The sequence below is a fragment of the Gossypium hirsutum genome, chromosome D02 (genome assembly GCF_007990345.1).
Source record: "Gossypium hirsutum isolate 1008001.06 chromosome D02, Gossypium_hirsutum_v2.1, whole genome shotgun sequence".
Classification (NCBI taxonomy): domain Eukaryota; kingdom Viridiplantae; phylum Streptophyta; class Magnoliopsida; order Malvales; family Malvaceae; genus Gossypium; species Gossypium hirsutum.
Genome location: NC_053438.1, coordinates 5,627,276 through 5,646,226, shown reverse-complemented (window position 1 = coordinate 5,646,226; position 18,951 = coordinate 5,627,276). Strand labels below are relative to the sequence as shown.

At 31.5% G+C, this 18,951-nt stretch overlaps 2 protein-coding genes across 17 annotated transcripts; both read right to left on the bottom strand.

The window, feature by feature from the left end:
* Window positions 1-4,717: 4,717 nt before the first annotated feature.
* Window positions 4,718-7,450, bottom strand: LOC107936224 (uncharacterized). 2 transcript variants are annotated; one of them, XR_005910080.1, is made up of 3 exons: window positions 6,866-7,450; window positions 6,052-6,505; window positions 4,718-5,969 (listed from the first exon to the last, which is right to left on the bottom strand). XR_005910080.1 is itself a non-coding variant. In XM_016868915.2 (3 exons), exons 1-3 carry the CDS (start codon window positions 7,129-7,131, stop codon window positions 6,306-6,308), a joined length of 357 nt encoding a protein of 118 aa, XP_016724404.1. In that variant the 5' UTR covers window positions 7,132-7,449; the 3' UTR covers window positions 6,096-6,305. The 2 variants fall into 2 exon arrangements, 1 of the variants encoding a protein (XP_016724404.1); XM_016868915.2 differs by lacking the exon at window positions 4,718-5,969 and having other exon boundaries at window positions 6,096-6,505; window positions 6,866-6,975; window positions 7,085-7,449.
* A 972-nt stretch (window positions 7,451-8,422) lies between these two features.
* Window positions 8,423-11,633, bottom strand: LOC107944774 (uncharacterized). 15 transcript variants are annotated; one of them, XR_005910073.1, is made up of 5 exons: window positions 11,095-11,628; window positions 10,180-10,442; window positions 9,522-9,634; window positions 9,242-9,281; window positions 8,423-9,160 (listed from the first exon to the last, which is right to left on the bottom strand). XR_005910073.1 is itself a non-coding variant. In XM_041088155.1 (3 exons), the coding sequence occupies exons 1-3, from the start codon at window positions 9,593-9,595 to the stop codon at window positions 8,812-8,814; spliced, it is 429 nt and encodes a 142-aa protein (XP_040944089.1). In that variant the 5' UTR covers window positions 9,596-10,173; the 3' UTR covers window positions 8,423-8,811. The 15 variants fall into 15 exon arrangements, 1 of the variants encoding a protein (XP_040944089.1); XR_005910076.1 differs by having other exon boundaries at window positions 8,423-9,107; XR_005910075.1 differs by having other exon boundaries at window positions 8,423-9,110; window positions 11,095-11,627.
* Window positions 11,634-18,951: the final 7,318 nt, after the last annotated feature.

The following is an 18,951-nucleotide window of genomic DNA, read 5'->3' as shown; positions in this document are numbered from 1 at the left end:
CCATGGTCTAAGCAAAGTCCTTTGTTGAGCTTGATCCAGCGGGAGACAAGCTTGAGGCATCTAAGCCCAATGGAAAGAGCAATGGTGAGAGAAACCGTGAAAAAGATGAAGAGTGACATAGCGATGATGGCAACAGTACCGATAGCGCAAGTGGTAATGAGAAACCACGAGATGCGAAGCGGGGATTAGACAACCCAAGGGACAAGAGGAAGAAGATAAAATGCTTCATTTTTGTCAAGGACCACACATGGCGCGAAAATGTTCGAATAAAGTGATGATTTCGGCAATCAAAAAGAAGGATGAGCCGAAGGAAGAGGCGAAGCCTATCGAGGTAAAGACATCGAAAGTCAATTCGATGGTGCTCATTCCTGGGAAGAGGAATGGTGAAAATGGGTTGATGTTTGTAGACATCAACATTGCGGGTCAGAAGCGGAGTGCTTTTATTGATAAGGGAGCATCGGACTTGTTCATGTCGGAAAAGGCTACAAAGAAGCTTGGTCTAGCGATTAGAAAATCGAATAAGAAGATCAATGTAGCAACTTCTGAGAAAGCCCCAACTGTGGGAGTAGTTCGTGACGTGGAACTACAAATCGACGAATGGAAGAGGAAGGAAGAATTCGAGGTAATCCGATTAGATGATTACGATTTTGTGCTTGGCTTAAACTTCCTTGTCAGGATTCAGGCAACTCTGCAACCATAGGCCGATCAAATCCATATTGTCACTGGTCCGTCAACAAAAATGGTTGTGCCGGTGCATCGAGATATGAAGGTTGGGACCAAGGTGTTATCGTCAATCTAATTAGTCGAAGATGTTTCGTATGGGAGAAACATTAAATCGTCAAAACGGAATGCTACGAAAGCCCCTTCGGAAGTGTTAGTGGCGCAAGGGACCGATATGAAGCCTGCGGGATCGACTGTGGAGCCTACACCTTTGGGAAAGGTGGGTTGTGCATCAAGCTTCGAGGGGAAAGGAGCGATGCAAAGACAGTCGAGACGAGTAAATGCTGCGAGTAAGGTACATTGCAAACACTCTGATAGTGTTTTGAATTCTGACTTGTTGGCTTGGCAAAGTCGTAGGGACCTTTTCAAATTTCATAAACAATGAGGCCAAGGAACTGTGGGTGGGACGAAGCCGAGATGTGAGAATCCAGGGGATTCCAGTGGAAACAAGTCAAAATTGGGACAAGTTAAAACGGAGACTTCTTGCCAACAGGATGTACCAACGAGTGCAACGGTTCAAGATAAGAGGCGATGGAAGCCGAGGCATAGGTTTTGCAGGAAGGGACAACCCGTTTGCAAGACAAGTCTGGAAAAAGCCGAGGCAACGAGAAAGTTCCAAAGTGAATCAAGTCAGTGTCATCCAGAAGTCGCAACGAGAGCGTTGTGAGAATGGGTGGGGGGAATGTCACGGGCCAAAGTGCAAAGCCCATGACCATGGCACAAGAAGCACCCCATAGAGGTCTATCGATTAGATGGAGAACATTTAGCCCACAAGAACTGGCCCGATTCAGAGAACTACTGAAGAAGCCTGTCAGATTGAAGCCTAGTTAGCCCGATGATAAAGATATGGCAACTTAGGCTAATTTTGGTAACTAATCTTAAAAGATAGAGAGAATCTTATCTTATAAAGATTAGATTAGATTTGATATGGCAAATCTTGTAAATTCCTAAAATCAAGGGATGTAGTGAATCTCATCCGTCGATGTAAATGTATCTTGACCGTCGGTTTTGGGGGAGCTCAACTATAAATAGAGAGCCTCCCCCTCATTTGTACTCATCCATTGTAAGGTGAATTCTTAAGAGTAATAGAATTCCTTCAGCATTTACTCAAACACTTTGTGTGCATTCTTTCTTTGGTTTTCTGTTATTCTTTTATGGCTTCTTTTGGTACAATCGCTTCCGCTATACAAATTGGTGCCTTGGAGGAGTTCTAAGAAATTCTCACTTTTGGGCGTAAAGGCTGACTTAGGCGAGTTTGGAGCAAACGGATCGCCTAAGGCCGCACGGTTTGCGAGACGAAAGGTCTAACCCCGTGACAAAAGAACAAGGATTCACAAAAGGATAACAAAACCAGTGGCACTTTACAGCAGGTGGAGCTTGAAAAGAACGTGAATAGGAGAGAGTGAGGGAAAAGTGAGAGAAAATTTTAGGATTTTCCTTTTTTATTTTTTATTCAAAAATTAAAATAAGATAAAATAAAACTAACTTTTCTAAAATTATCATTTTCTTATAACAGAATTAAAATTAAAAAAAATAACTTCCTCTAAACTCCCACAAAGACTTGAATACGAGACTTACAAGCAAACTAACAAGCATTGTACCACTAAACCAACAAGCTCATTTTATATTTAAAACACGAAAACATATTTAAAAGTCTCATCACACCCAATGACTCATCCTACAAACCCTGTCTCTTCTAACCCCAAATTCAAGGAGTCGCAAGAGAAGTGATATACATGAAATTTTGCTACTTGAAATAAGATATTATAATGAATTATTTGATTAAAGTGTTTATATGGTGAAAAATAAATTACATGGTAATAGAGACTAAATTGAAAATTGTACAAAATTTTAAGTGTGAAACAAGTTAATATGTGAATAAGGAAATCATGATAAAACTTTAATGAATGTGTTATGAGATGATGAAATATGCATAAAGTGTTGTAAAAGTAAAATTATGGAAAAATATGGAATTTTTATAATGACAAGGACTAAATTGTTAAACTTGAGAAAATATGTGGATGAAATAATAAAAGCGAAATACATAGAAATTTGATATGTGAAACAAGATATTGAGATAAATTATGTGATTAAAGTGTAACAAGAAAGAGAATTTATTTTAATATGATTAATTAGTGAATATTGAACTTTTATGACAAAAGAGACTAAATTGAAAAATTATGAAATTTTATAAAAAAAATATTTGATAAGTGAAGAATATAGTAGAGAATGTAACATCTTGGTGCTTTGACCTGATGTTCGGGTCAGGTATAGGGATGTTATAGTGAATAGAACCTTATCAGTTTAGAAAATGGCTTACGAAAAAACATTTGGTAAGATATTTTACGAGAATAAAAAAATAATTTTACATTGACCATCTTATTTTACATGAAAATTTCTAAGTTGAAATAAATAGTTTTAATATTTTATTTTTTTATCGTAAAATAATATTTAAATTTTCAGTACGTGGGGTTGAAGTAAACCTGTCCAATAAAAAGATTTGGAGAAAAGAAAATTGAAATTGAGCTGATTTTAGACCAAAATATTTAAATTCAATCAATTATGAAATGTGAATCCCTCCTACACACGAAAGCCTACCCCTTTCTATCTCCTCCAAAAAGATCAGATTCTTCTTGGAAAGTAAAATCTGCCTAGTCACTAAGCTTCAAATTTTTCCCTCAACTTTTTAATTAAATCTGACTTTAACATTCCATTTGACCGACTTATGTCAAATCATTTAACAGAAAATTCGTACAATAATTAAGTGGGGACGATAATACAATTTGGGTTTACTGTTATTTGATTTTGAACCCAATTTCTTGTCAAACTTAATATTTTCTATACTCTAAATGCGATATCCATTTAAACATTATTTTATGGAATAAATAGTGATATTTAAGGAAGAAATATTGGATGTTTCAGGATTTGAGGTTCATCATGTGTAATACTAGTGTATCGGTTTTCATCTTATCATATACATATGTTATGGGTAGATTTTATCCAATTCTTGTTCTATTGAATTCGAGGTTTTTTTTGTTCATTATCTTTTGTGCTTTGTATTAATTTAATTTTACAATTAATTGAATATTATTACGTATTATATTTATAATAATAAAATTCTAAAAAAATTAAAATGATTAGCCTTTATGAATGTAGTTCAATTCAAATTTTGCAGGTTAGTTTTTTTATTTTTATTCCACAGTTAATTATTTTATTTTCTAAGCTCAAATTTCTTGGTTGGTAGGCTATAATTGTTATGACATAACAAAATAAATAATATGAAAATATGGTGAGAGTTAATATGAAATCCAAACCTACCTTTGTTTACCACTGACCCCATATTAATTAAATATTACCTATGCACAAACCCAATTCCAATTTCTCCTTCTTTTTTGTTAATTTATTCAGGTAAATTTTATTGTGTAATCATTAATCTTCTGGTATCTTAATTAATTTATGATTTTATGCACAAACAAACTAAGTCATGATTTAACAAAATTAAGAGTTGTTGATAAATCGATGCATAAAAAAGGTTTCGATGAACACAACTTACACGAGAAAGAAGTGTAAATAATCATTAAAAATCAAAACCCAATTCTATTTACTCATGTATAAATTAGTGATAATGACTTAAAATATTCTCGATTTCCCTTTTAATTTTGAATTTTAACCATTCTTGATTCAACAAACAATTTTTTTTTTTTGAAGATTTGCGTAATTCATATCTAAATATTTTAAGAAATTAACTTTTTTAGGTTCAAAAACGAGGGAACAAAAATTAATTTTGAAATATTTTTAACAAATTAACTTCTTTTAATAATGTTTAATTTTTATCTCTGATATTTTTGTTTTATTTTTCATAATTTTATTCAAAGTTTTTTTTTTGTATTTGGTTATTTAACTTAGTTATTTTTTTTATATTTATGTGATTTCTAATTTTTCTTTTTGCATCTTTTAGATATAAATTGCACCCTAAAAAAATAATTTAGGGGTAACTCAAGTTCGAATCATAAAAATGATCTTATTAAAAACGGTAGTCACAAAATTTTAAAAAATTTAGTCTGCATACCCAAAAAATTGTGCTTGTGTATATAATATATATTTTATTAGAACTTCTAAAAAATGAGTTATAGATATATATAATATTAATAAGTTATAGATACTGAATTCCTTTTATATCTAATGTAAAAAAAAATATCATAATGAAGCATTTGGGGTTTCATACGGAATGGATTGTTCTTATTATGCGTTGTGTTTGTTCTGTCTCATACTCGGTTTGTCTTAATGGTGCTCAAGGTGAGTGGTTTTCTCCCTCGAGGGGGTTAAGACAGGGAGACCCTCTCAGCCCCTTTTTATTTTTGATCTGTGCAGAGGGATTTTCAGTGCTTATTGATGATGCGAGAAACGAAGGACGGTTGATGGGCGCAACTGTTGGAAGAGAGAGATTTGCTGTGAATCATTTATTTTTTGCGAATGATTGTATTATTTTTGGAGATGCCTCTTCTGAGGGAGCGGGGGTTGTCCGGGAGATTGTTAGTGAGTATGAGAAAGCGTCAGGGCAGCGGATGAATTTTGATAAGTCACCAATCTACTTTGGAGCAAATGTGCAAGCAGAGGTGAAGGATGATATTGTTAATCAGCTCGGTGTCCGGTTGGCTTCTAATCCAGAAAAGTATCTAGGTTTACCTATGATGGTGGGCAAGAATAAAAAGTGGGCTTTCGCAACTTATGTGGACAAATTCAGGAAAAGAGTTGAAGGGTGGAGTCTGCGCTACCTGTCGATGGGGGGGAAGGAGGTGTTCATTAAATTGGTCCTACAAGCTACGTCAATTTATGCGATGCAATGTTTCCTATTACCAAAGTCTTTATTTGAGAAGCTTGAAGGTATTATGAATAGGTTTTGGTGGACTAATAATAGAACGTCAAAAGGTATTCATTGGAGTTCGTGGGAAAAGCTTTGCAAACCGAAAAACTTTGGGGAAATGGGATTTAAAAATTTGTTTCTCTTTAATAAAGCGTTGTTAGCAAAGCAGGTCTGGCGCATTTTGACCCGACCTAGCTGTCTTTTAGCTAAAGTGTTTAAAGCCCGTTACTTCCCTCTTATTCAGATATTTTATCAGCTAAAGTCGACTCTTACCCATCATTTACCTGGAGAAGTATCTGCAGTGCTCGTGAGGTGATCCAAGATGGGATGGTGTGGCGGGTGGGGGATGGTGCGTGTATTAATCTATGGAATGATCCCTGGTTACCTAGCAAGGAAAATAATAGAGTTCAATGTTATGACATTAGTACTGAATGGACAACAGTTAATCAACTTATTGTAGGTAATACCTGGAACAGGGAGGTTTTGCACAAGCTGTTCGATGATGAAACCGTTAAAAGAATCTTCTCTATACCTATTTCCGTGAGTAAGCCGAAAGACGTGAGGGTTTATAAGTATGAGGGTTCGGGTGAATACTCGGTCAAGAGCGGATACAAGGCCCTTTCTACAGAATCATTACAAAATAGAGCTAACCTATCCTCTATACCGAAGATCTACAAAAAATTCTTTACAGGGCTGTGGAATTTGAATATTCCAGGAAAAATTAAAATACACGTTTGGCGGTTGTTTCATAACTTGGTGCCTCACTACGAAAATTTGGCGCGTTGAACACTATGCGAAGCTGGGGTATGTCCATTGTGTAAGACTGAGTCGGAGAATTCTGAGCACCTCTTGTGGAGTTGTGATATTTTGCAGGATATTTGGCGCTCGTTATTGGTGCAGGTTCCCTCTTTTGAAAGCTCACTGGAGCATAGAGAGCGTTTTGTTAGAATGTTTTTGAAAGCGAATGAACGTCATAAAAAGTTCATCATTATATCGATTTGGAGCCTCTGGTACCGTAGAAATAAGCTAGTGCATGAAGGAATCCAATTTTCGAAGCAGGAAATACTGGGTTTTGTTAGAGGTTTTGAGCAAGAACTATGCATTAGCAGGGAGAATATCAGCCATGGTCTGGGACTCGATGGTAAGGTAATTTGGAGACCACCGAATGATGGATTTGTCAAGATTAATTTCGATGCATCATTTTTGCAAGATCTAAGATTGGTCGTAACAGCAGTCATGGCTAGAAATTATAAAGGTGAAATTGTTGGAGTGGAGACTTACCTTTTTGATGATGTTGCTGACCCTTTTGTGGCAGAGGCTCGGGCTTGCGAGAGAGCGTTGATTTTTGCGCATACGATGGGTCTCCAACGGCTGGTGGTGGAAGGGGATGCCTTATCGGTCATAAAATCCATTAAAAACAGAGAGGTGGGTAAATTGATTATTAGATCGATTGTTTATCATATCCAACAGCTAGATAGGAGGTTTGAAGAGGTTACTTACGCATTTGTGCCTCGGGAGGGAAATGAAGCGGCGCATGCTCTTGCCATCGAAGGACGGAGGAGAGGGGCCTGTCGGAATTGGGATACTGATGTTCCAAGTCTGGTTCTGAAGGCGATGAGGAAGGACTGGATTGCGTGGGTACGGAAGTCTCAAGGTTGTTGTTGAGTTAGCTTTGAACTTTGGAGAAGCTTCGGTTGAATCTCCAAGAAGCTGTTCATAGCTCCGGTGTTTCCTTTCTGTGGGCTCGATGAAGATACTGTGGGGAGCACTTTGGCTGATTTGGGGTAGAGGATGAGTCACTGCTAATATTCGTTTGGTGTTTCACTTTCTAAAGTGAACCTCCTGCTTTGTTTCTGTTCGGTTTTGTTTTTCTTTAATTTCGTTGATATTTTCTATGCTTGTGTTGATTGCGGGATAGCTGTGTTTGTCTGTTTGTCAATTAGGGTGCGTTTGGTTCGGTGTATTGGATTAGAGGTGTATTGGATTAGAGGTGTATTGGGATTAGAGGTGTATTGGATTAGAGGTGTAATAGCTAATCCACTGTTTGGTTGAATGTAATGGAATAGAGGCGTAATAGTAATCTTGTGTTTGGTTGAATGGAATAGAGGTGTAATAGCATAATGGAAAAAACTAAAATGACTAGAATACCCTTAGCATAAAATTGTTTTGGTAAATGATTATTGTTATTGTTATTTAAATTGTTTGGTAAATGATTATTATTATCAGTAATAAATAATTTAATCATATTTTAACATAATTATTATTAAATATATTTTAATTAAAATATATAATTTATAATAAAATTCTTAATAATCAATATTCTTATATGAATTTACTCAAATCATAATATATGATACTATAAAATATAATTTGAAATAATTAATATTAAATATATTTTAATTAAAATATATGATTTAATAAAACTCTTAATATTAAATATTCTTATATGAATTTTCTAAAATCATAATATATAATACTATAAAATATAATTTAACATAATTATTATTAAATATAAATTAATAAAAATATATAATTTATCATCATACTATAGATAAATATTGAAATTTGTCACTGTACTTTATTTTTATTTATATTTGCCGTTATTTTTTAAAAAATGAGTAAATTTGTAACTTAATTTTTATGTTATTGAATTTTACCACTAAAATTTAAATTTTATTAATTTTTGCCACTAACTCTTATTTTTTAGTTAAACTCTTATTTTAAATTTATATTGAATTTTTATTTTTTTAAATTACAAATATCTTCATTTAACTTAACGAGTAAATATAATTCTTGACTTTCCTTTCTCATCATCTAAACAAAAGCACAATAAACAAATTGTCAAAAAGAAACCCAAATCCAATAGTTGGGAGATTCAAAAGCTTTCTCCAATAATGTGTTTCTTCTATAAGAAACAATGCTTATAAGCAGCTTGTCAAAGCTCAAAATCTATTTAGTCCTATGTCATACATCCAATGTCATTTGTATATATGCTCCCTCACATCAGCACAAAACACAAGACTCAATATGAAGCATACATGAGAAGAAAACAGTTGGATTGAGTTAATGAAGTACATGCATCTTATGTGTTTTTCTTTCTCAGGGAAAACTTTTCGAGAAAAAAGAAAGTAGAAAAGGAATTAAAAAAATGTTGGTGAAACATTTGAGGAACATGCAAACAAGGTATCCTACAGCTAGTAGTGGTGATGAAATACTCTGCAACAAAATCAGCGCATCTTATAGAATTGAACTCTCGAAACCACACATAATGGCATGCAAACAAGGTTGAGAAGGAAATCAGCCTTGATTTGAATTAAGGAAGAATTATTAAAGTAATCCTGTTGATGTGGTTTCTGGCAATGGTGTTTCATCAAGTTCAGAACAAGATGTATGGTCTGCTGTACAAGAAAGAGCACTGATTCAGGCCTGGCAACAAGCATGTGTTTCAGCTTATTATGTCGCTTATGCTGAGAACCCTCAAAGCCTCCAGTTCGATGCAACGATCCCAGTTCGCATTCAAGAGCTTCTTCAAAGATATAATGTTTAGTGGTTAATTGGAAGCCATAGAAAGAGCAGCTGAGAAATTAATCAAAGGAATTCATTGTTCAGAATACAGAAAGTACACTGCTGAAAATACCAACATATGAGAAAACTTACAATTTTGGCGAGCCTGTCTGGTTTTGAGAATTCCGCTTCTCTGCAAATTATACGCATTACTGTTGTATATTTGTAGCATCATTTAAGATGAACTAAATTTCAAATAAAATATCTTTCTCGTTTGTTTGCTTCAGCAAAAGATCATTTTCAATACAGTTCCAAAACAATCAACAAACCAGAGGGATTTTAAAATGAAGGCAAATGCCATTAGAAATTGCAGGAGTCAAATACATCAATTTAATGTAAAAGAATTACACAGCTAGAAACAAAATGAAATTACAATGTGTAAATGCTACATATAGAAGGCTGCCAACCACAAGTTACTTGGGTCCTCGATGACCACGGCCACCACATTCTGAGCACATGACATTGCCGGTTCCTCCACAACCTGAACTGTATAAACAAAAACTTAGAACACACAAATCTTTTAAGTTAAGAAAACTTACGAGGCCCTCAATGGCAGAAAATATAGTAGCAATGACAAAACCTTAAAATTCTATGAATGTCCATGGTGATCAGACAAAATGACAAGGGCCTTAATGTTTATGGGTAGAGTAGTCAAGTCAATCCACGTGTATCAACTAAAATCAAGGTCATTTTGGCAATGAAAGCACACAATGCAGCAAAGTCGATTCCTATTTCACAATGTTTAAAGCAAAGGATGCACAAGCCTTACAGCAAAAAATACCCTATAATGACGTTTGACGCATCAATGTAAAACCTTACTTTAATCACTTCAAGACTTCTCCACAGAACAGACCCGTTTTAAGGATACTAGTTAGAATTTTATCCATCTGTTACGCAGAACCAAACTTTTGGAATCGAATATAGTTTGCCTTCTATAACAATATGAAATAGAAACATAACAAATGTAGAGCATGACTGCATAAACATCCATGACACCTATTTACAAATTAAAGAAGAGAAAATTTTCACACCTAGGCAGCGGACTTTGACAATGATACCCTGAGTCTCCAATATCGAGTCCACATATAATCCAGAACCAGCACAAGTGGTACAAAGGACGACACCTTTGGCCTGACAAGCACTACACTGGGGATTATCTCCAACTATTTTTTTCAGCCAAAGATACCCCAACTGATTCTTCAATTCATTCCTCGGGGATAGGCTTATCATAACAAAATAGAGATTCTAGACGACTTCTTCGTCCCTACGCATCTCCCAGTGCCCTTGACTCAGCCTGTACATCAGAATTTACCATTTCAGTTAAACTCAACGATAACCGACTTGTTTCCAAGGCGTATTAGCATCACAAACAGAAATTCCAAAAGTTTTCAAAGTGAACATCCTCAAAAGTAAAATCTAACACCGATTCTAACATACACCTTAAATGCATCACCAAAATTGTATGTTTCTCGAAATTCTTAACTGCTTAAAAACTTTATTTGCTTTTGAATCCAATTTGAAAAAATAGAAGTGAATTGAATGCAAGATCCAAAGTGTAAAGTTTAGCTGCTAGTTATACTAAAATTGCCAAAATAAGTGTTCTCTAAGGTGACTGAAGATTAAATACGAAACAGAGCACCAATTAACATTTAAAGCTTAATGCATATAAATGTACAAACTTGAAATTCAACAATTCATCAAAGTTGAATTTCAGGCAAATCAAAAGAAACCCAAAAAAGGAAATATGAATTTCACATAAATTAACATATAGTAGCATTTTCTACAGGAGGAAATATCATATTTAATTCAACAAACAACAAACTGACTGAAATTAGAATAAAATGAGCTTCTTTTTCATTCTATAATTTGTCGATTAAGAAATTTCTAAAGAGTTGAATAGGAATATACATACAAAATATGAAAAAAGAGGAAGAAATGGAACTAACCCCATGAGAAGCAGAGCCATTTGAGAAAATGTCGCTGATTTTGGATATGGAGTAGCTTCCATTGGATACAGCGGACCAATACAAAACTTTGTTATATTCATGTAATTTTGGTGTTGAATTTATAGGAAACGTTATTGAAGACAAAATTTTCATGGTAGATTCCATTTTATTTATGAAAACCTGGGAATTAAGAAACGGGCTTTGAAGTAAATTGAGAACATTAAAAGAGCCCAGAGCTTTGAAGAAATCGAAGAATTAATCGAAGTTTGAGAAGGCCAAGCGTCGATTCTATTGTAATCTTCAGCAAAAGAAAGACAGAAGGAAGAAACAGAAGACGGAAAGGGGAAGCAGGAGGGTAAAACAGGGTCTAAAACTCAAGCAGCACCTAATCTGAGAGAGAGGAACGTAATAGAAATCGGTGGATTTTGGAGATTAGGGGTGTAATGTAATAGACGGGTATTAGCCAATACCCTGAACCAAACAGAGGATTGAAGTGGGATTAAATGGGGCCCACCGATTAGGGGTGTATTGGATAGCCAATACACCCAACCAAACATGGTGTTAGTGTCTCTAAGCAGTGAATTATATATAAATCAGCCTATTTTTCAAAAAAAAAATATCATAAAAATTAGGGTAAATTACACCTAAGCTCATTAAACTATTAGTAAATTTATGTTTTGGTCACCTAACTTCAAAAGGTTACAAAATAACTATTAAACTATTCAAAAGTTTTCACTAATTAAGCCACTGACTATACAATAGATCAATACCCATTGACGAGTAGAAGAACATAACTTAGATCCAAGTTGATCTAATAGTCAATGTCGAAGATCGGAGAAGAAAGTTGTTTTAGATTTTAAATTCGTGACATTCAAAGTTGATTCATAAAAAAAAATTGAATTGTATAAGAGAAAGAAAATAAAAGGTTTTGATTGGTGCAAACAGAGAAAGTCATACAATAACGATTTTAAGAACCTGGTGGCTTAAACGAAAACTTAAATAATTAATTCAGTGACTATTTTATAACTTTTTAAATTGAATAACAAAAACATAAACTTACTAATAAACTCCTACAATGTTTTCTACTACTATATATAAAATATAGCACCAAAAAAATATTTTAATAAACAAAAGTATGAAAAGAATCAGGTTGGACTAAGCTTAAAATAAAATAAACATCATGAATTTGTCAATACCCTACTCCCCCACAAGGACAACGCCATGAACAGAAAAAGAGTTCAAAAGCCAACATCTCAAACAGAAGCCAAAAACAACAGCAGATCAACAACACTAGTCTTGAAGGAAACCAAAAACAAAATTATTTTAAAAGTATAAAAAAATATTTTTTTTTTAAAAATAATTAATTGTTGATACAAAGTTAGCAAATGTTAACTTATCAATCCACTTTAAAGTGATTTGACAAATAATTTAAGTTCAAGTGCTAAAAAATGAGAAAATTTAAATGAACGGCTAATATGAATCTTTTTTTTATAAAGTTCGAAGATCAAATAAGTTACCACATCTATTTTAATTGGGTCTAATTTTTTCCTCAAACTCATTTTTTGTACTTAATATTTTTTCCCTAAATTCTTCCAAATTTCTTATAGAATTTTATAATTGAACGAATAAACTTACTTTTACTAACCATATTTTTACATCACTAATTAAAGTAGCTTAACTTGTAAATTGTTTTACATGAAGGGTTTTTTATATAAATGTTATACTAGTTTTGATGGTGTTGGTTTCTCTTTTAGTTAAGCAATAAAACTATATTTGATTTTGCAAAACAAGTTAGTAATGCAATTTGAACCTTTCACTATAATTTTTTTTAATTTAGTTACCTCACAATTTTATAATTTTATTTCCATCATTCCAATATAAAAATTTTAAATAAAATGGATAGATCTATTTACACTTAATAATTTACCGAATCAAATTTGTAGTTTGCAAGTACCTGTGTCTCATTTACACCTTTAGGCAATGGAAAATTTTAACTGCACAAGCAGGATTGGAATTTTATCATGTATCCTTAAATTGTATTTAAAAAAATTTAAAAATAAATAAATAAGATCTATGACAAAATTTCAACCTTACTTAAATTATAAACTTTTCACCGTCTCTTTACCAAGTAATTACCCTGAAAAATAAGGGGAAATTGCATATGGTTAAAGAGTGAAATTAATTAATGTGTAGTCCCAAAGCAGGCCCAATGCAAAATCCATGGCAACATGGATTGAAAAGTAGGAACAAAGCCTTAGCTGTTTTGGATTTGATTGTGGGATGGGTTGCATTGGGCTATCAATTCTGAATTTCACAATGAACCCCAAAAATTAATTGTTTTTAATTATTCTTTTATTTTAAAAATATATATTTCTATTATTTTTTATTTAAAATGTAATAATTTTAATATTTTTAAAAAATATTTACATTATTTTTCATTTATTAAAATTATATATATAGGTAACCTATCATTTTTCTAATGTTTACATTATAGTATTATATATTATTATGAATTTATTATTTTTTGTCTTGTAAATCAAATTATATTATATATTAAAAAAATTAGAAAACGGGTCGACTTGGGTCAGGCTTAGTCTTTGAATGTACAAGTCTGATCCTCGCCTATTTTTTAAATGCATCTATTTTTTTTTCTAAGTCCATTTTTAGAACATAATATTATTCTTTTAGTAAACCCTTCTAAGTTTTAGGCAGGCCATCAAGCTTGAATGAGTCAATCATTAATTATGTTTGTTTATAGTGATATTGATTTATTCGATTTCGCATTACTTTCAAAATAAATAATATAAAATAATATGTTCTTAGTGATTTAAAGAATAAACTAAGTGTAAGTCCAATGATTATTTTATGTAAAGATATAATATTTAGTAAAAGAAATAATTTTATAAAAGAATACAACTGTTAGAAGTAACTTTACATTGTCTATAAAAAAGACTCCTACGTTTAAATGCACAAGAGGATATTCAACATTTAATGTCAAGTTACTTGCAGCTCCTGGTGCTCTATTCAGTCTTCTGCCCAAGTCCCCTCTCTACTGGAGGTAATGGGGGGGGGGATTGGCTTGTTGTAGATCTCTCTTCCAAAGTTCGGGTCATTAAACCTTGAATCTCTTGGAATGTCATTTTTGCTTTCATCTTGTGGGAGACTTGGCTTATTCAAAACGTGTTGATTTTCAGAAATGACCACCTTAAGGAGCATCTTTTTGATAGAGTTTTCTTTACGGCTAGAAAGTTTTTTGTCCTTTCTCTTGCAGTGAGTTGGAGAGAGCTACCTTCTTTTGTTCCAATCTTTTAGAAATCACCTACAATGGATTAGTTTAAACTTAATATTGATGGTTTGTCCTTGGGTAATCCTGGGAGAGCCGAGGCTAGAGCTCTCATTAGAAATCATTCTGGTGACTAGATAATTGAAGTCAATTGACATGTTCTAAGAGACACTGGTGTTGAGGCAGAACTCTGGGTCTTGAGAGAATGGCTAGTGCTAGAGATTTGAATATAAACAATCTTGAAATAGAAGTGGATGCCGCTTCTATTATTCTTGTCGATAGTCTTTAACATCATCTTATCCCATTGACGAGTGTAGGATGTTCTTTTCCAATAGGACTTTTAATTTGCTCAAACATGGCTCGTTTTTTATATTTTTGCATTTTAGGCAAAACAATTAAATGGAGTTTTAGATTCTTTAAAAGTTGAAGAAAAATTCTTTTAGGTCCCTTAAAAGTTGGTAAAAAAAATTTTAGGCCTTTAAAAGTTAAATTTTTTTAAGGCCCTTAAAAGTTGGTAATTTTTTTTGGACTTTTAAAAGTTAAAAAAAAAATTTGGACCCCTTTCGGCCTTAGGCCTTGGACAACTGCACCTCCAAACGAACCCCAAGCTGGGCCTGTGAAACATTATTTTCAAGAAAGTGACAAATGTGATGCTTTAGCTCGACTTGGAAGTAATTTTCAACCCGACTCATCTCTAATTGATGTTATTTCGATTCAATGTTAATGTTTATTTTATTTATGTATGAATCCTCCTAGCTGTTTAAACAATCCCTTTTAACTATTGATATGCAGGAAGGTGTTATGTATTGAACAATGTTTTAAGTTATTTCAACAATATGTAGTTCCTTTATGATAAACCTTTAAACTTAACTATGTGTGTGTCATATATAAATTTATTTTGATTTAGGCTTAAATATATTTTAATTATTAATTCAATAGTATTTTATAATATTTAAGTCTAATAATAATTATTTAAATATGTATTATTTATATATTTGTGATTAAAATCGTACATGTATTTAATATTTTCTTTTTAAAAATTCTATGTAGACCTATTGTACCATTTAGCTATAGATGTGAGATTATGAAATTAATTTAATTTAAGGACAGACCTTTTCAATAAAAATGTTGACCCTATATGAGATTAACATTAGTTTATTATAAGAAAGAATATCTCAATCAAAATATGATAGCAAAACATATTATTTCTCCTAGATTAAATTCAATCTTTTTAGTGTTAGAATGCCGACGTTGACGTTCCGTCAGTGGTGGTGTTTGAGGATAATACATTTTAACATACTCGAATCCACATATTTATATATTAATAATAATATTCATACCAATTAAATTAAAATTTAATATGTAGCATCTTTTTTTTATCTTAACAAAATGGGTAACATTTTTAACTTGATTATTTTTATGATAACATTTTTTTATAGGAAAAATAATTTAAGGATCCAAAAAATGGTCCATTCTCAGCTTTTGACTGGCTTGACCCAAAGAAGCTGCTTGAAAATGAAAGTGGCAATAGTCGGTTCTAGAAGCACGTGACAGCACGTGATAGTCCTTATGTAGTCAATGTTTAAAACGTATTTCTTTCTTTGTAGTATTTATTTTATTTTATTTGTTTTTGTTGAAAAAGAAAATGGTGAAAGTTGTTTACATTTCTTTTTGATTCCCAGCTCAGAACCTCACGTGATTTCATAATCCAACGTGAGCTCTCACGTGATCTGATACATCAAAATTTGGCCCTTTCTTGTACACATGTCACTTTGTGATTTGCTGTTTCCTAGATGTCTTGCCATAAGCATCAATTTCGTTAAATACCTATTTTGGTAATTTACATGCTTAATAACAAATTTGACTTTAAAAATACTATTTTTACCTATTTTTACCTTACAAGGATTGAGTTGTCCATTTTTAACAGAATAACTAAAATGCGATATGAGATATAACATAAAGATTATTATGATACTTTTACTTTTAAACTTGCCCTTAAAAACATTATCTATTAAGCCGATTGAGTTTTAATTTGATTGATATCTGTATTGTTACGAATGCAGGAGGATTGGGTTTGAGTGTGCTGAAGTGTATTATCGTCCTATTTAAAAATTGAAGAGGAGTTATGGATAGTTTTAGACATTGTATAAAAAAGAACAGATATTATAAGAACATATAATCAAATTAATGTTTAAAAAAATACATCATCTATCAACATCTAAATTTGCAATATATCTAAGTTAAAAAATTAATAAAAATTTTCAATCTTTTTTATTTTTTTATTTTAAAGTTTAAATTCGAATTTTTAAAAATAGAAATTATAGAATATTTTTTAGTTTTATTTATCAAAATTTCGCATTTGAAACCATTTTATATTACTATTAAATGTCGAAAATTTATTCTCTGTAAGTATTTATTTACTTTTTCTTTTGAAAATTTTGATTTATTTTTAGAATAATTTTAAATAAAATATTTTTTCAAGAAAGAGCTGAGAGGCATAGTCAGGGTTTTACAAGGCCCTAGCCCTCTTTAAAATGGAAAGTTTTTTTATTTAGGTTCTTTTAAAATTTATAAAAATTTAAATTAGCAAAGGTAAAATTATACTTTGACCTCCTAAAAATAGTAAAAAAATTAATTTAATCCTTTAAAATTATAAAGATATAGATATTAAAATAGTGAAATAGTATTTTTACTATCATAAAAATATACAATTTTCTTGATAAAATTCCAATAATGAAATTACGAGGACTATAAAATGATCTTGTATGAAATTCAATTTTCTTAATATTATTCCAATCATGAAAGTACGAGGACTATAAAAGAAAATAATAAATAAATGTATCCAAGTAATAAACATGATAGGCACTATATCCTTAAATATGTCAGGTTAATGATTATTCAATTATTATATCAAAATACCTCAAATTTTTTTATAAAAAATATTAAATTTAAAAATATAATCATTAATCCTAAACGTAATAGCAATGAGCGTTAACAACAATACCGAAATCAACAACAAAAAAAAAAAACATACGAGCAACTCTATCATAGGAAGGATATCAGCCTCCACCAATCACGAGTAATAAAGGATTAAACATTCCTATTAGATTTAAAATTTTGAGCTTAGCGTCGTTTTTCATTTAATTTAAATATTAGAGAGTGATTCAAAATTTAAATTCCGACAACTCAAAATCACCTCAATCGATATACTTGCAAAAGTGACTGAAACGAAGTAATTACCATTTTCATGTGGAAGATGATGGTCAACTTAAACTGAAAAAATATATAATTACAAATCCTACAAGAGAGTCAAATGACATAAACAACAAAACCCAAACAAGCAAACAATTTTAATTTAAAAAAAAGGAAATTTTGTTTTAAAAAAAAAACAGTAAATCGAAAATTGATTTTTTTAAATAATAATAATAATATCCAGACTGACAAGCAGGTAAAACAGCTTCTCTCATCAACAGCTGTTGCATGTGCAAATTTTCTTTTCCCTTTTAATTTTAAAAATTGAAATTCATATTTAATTGTTTTCTTAATAATATTTTTGTTGGTGAAGCGATTATTATATGCTTTTGGATGTGGTTGATTCCCAATTTGATCAGCCAATTACAACCATCGGATTGGCCTAGTATTTATAAAGTTAGTTATAGCTAATTTTATGTTATCACTTCGTAGGAAATTATTAAATATTAGTTTAGTGTGAAGCTTAAATTATAGTTTAAAATTTGTTACAAGTGACTTAAAATAGGATTTTTTTTTATTTTAATATCTCATCATATGGGTTATAAAGGGTTAAAAATAATTTATTTTAAAAAAAATTAAAGTTAGGACTAAATTATGTAAATATTGAGGAAAATATTATTAATCTTTTTAGAACTAGAACTCAAATGACAAATTTTGTAAATATTGAGGGTTAAATTTGTTGCAATTTTTTATATTTAGGATCAAATTGATAGAATGTATAAACGTTAGAGGGTTAATTTTGTTACTAGACCAATAAAAAAATGCCCACATCAGCTCATAGCGATTATAATATTTAATTTCAAAAATTTTAATGACTAAATAAAAAAATTAATAATTGAGTGATCAAAATAAAACAAAAGGCATAATTACGTGATATTTTTATATTTTATCCAAAAAAAAATTTAACATTTTTTACGGAAGAATCATTTTACACGTTTTAAAATGTATTCTTAAAAGAATGACGGGAATACAATCTATTCTTAAATACTGGCTCCCTTCGTACTTTGAGGATTGAATGAGTCCCAATTAAAGAGGAAACAAAGCATATGCTATACGATTTGTAGTTTATGTTGGGTGGAGAATCAACTACCATGATCTTAGTCAAAGTTCAAAATAGTGGGTTAGTAATAATGCAAGTAAATGGAAGAATGAAGTGAATTAATTGGCAAAGACATGTTTAGCTTATTTTCACAAAACATTTAGGATTATTCATAAATGTTGATATAATTACACAATAAGATATAATTTTAATACGATTATAAAAATATAAATAGGGATGTTGCGAAATGGTGAAGCATTGAAATGTAGAAAAGAATAAATAA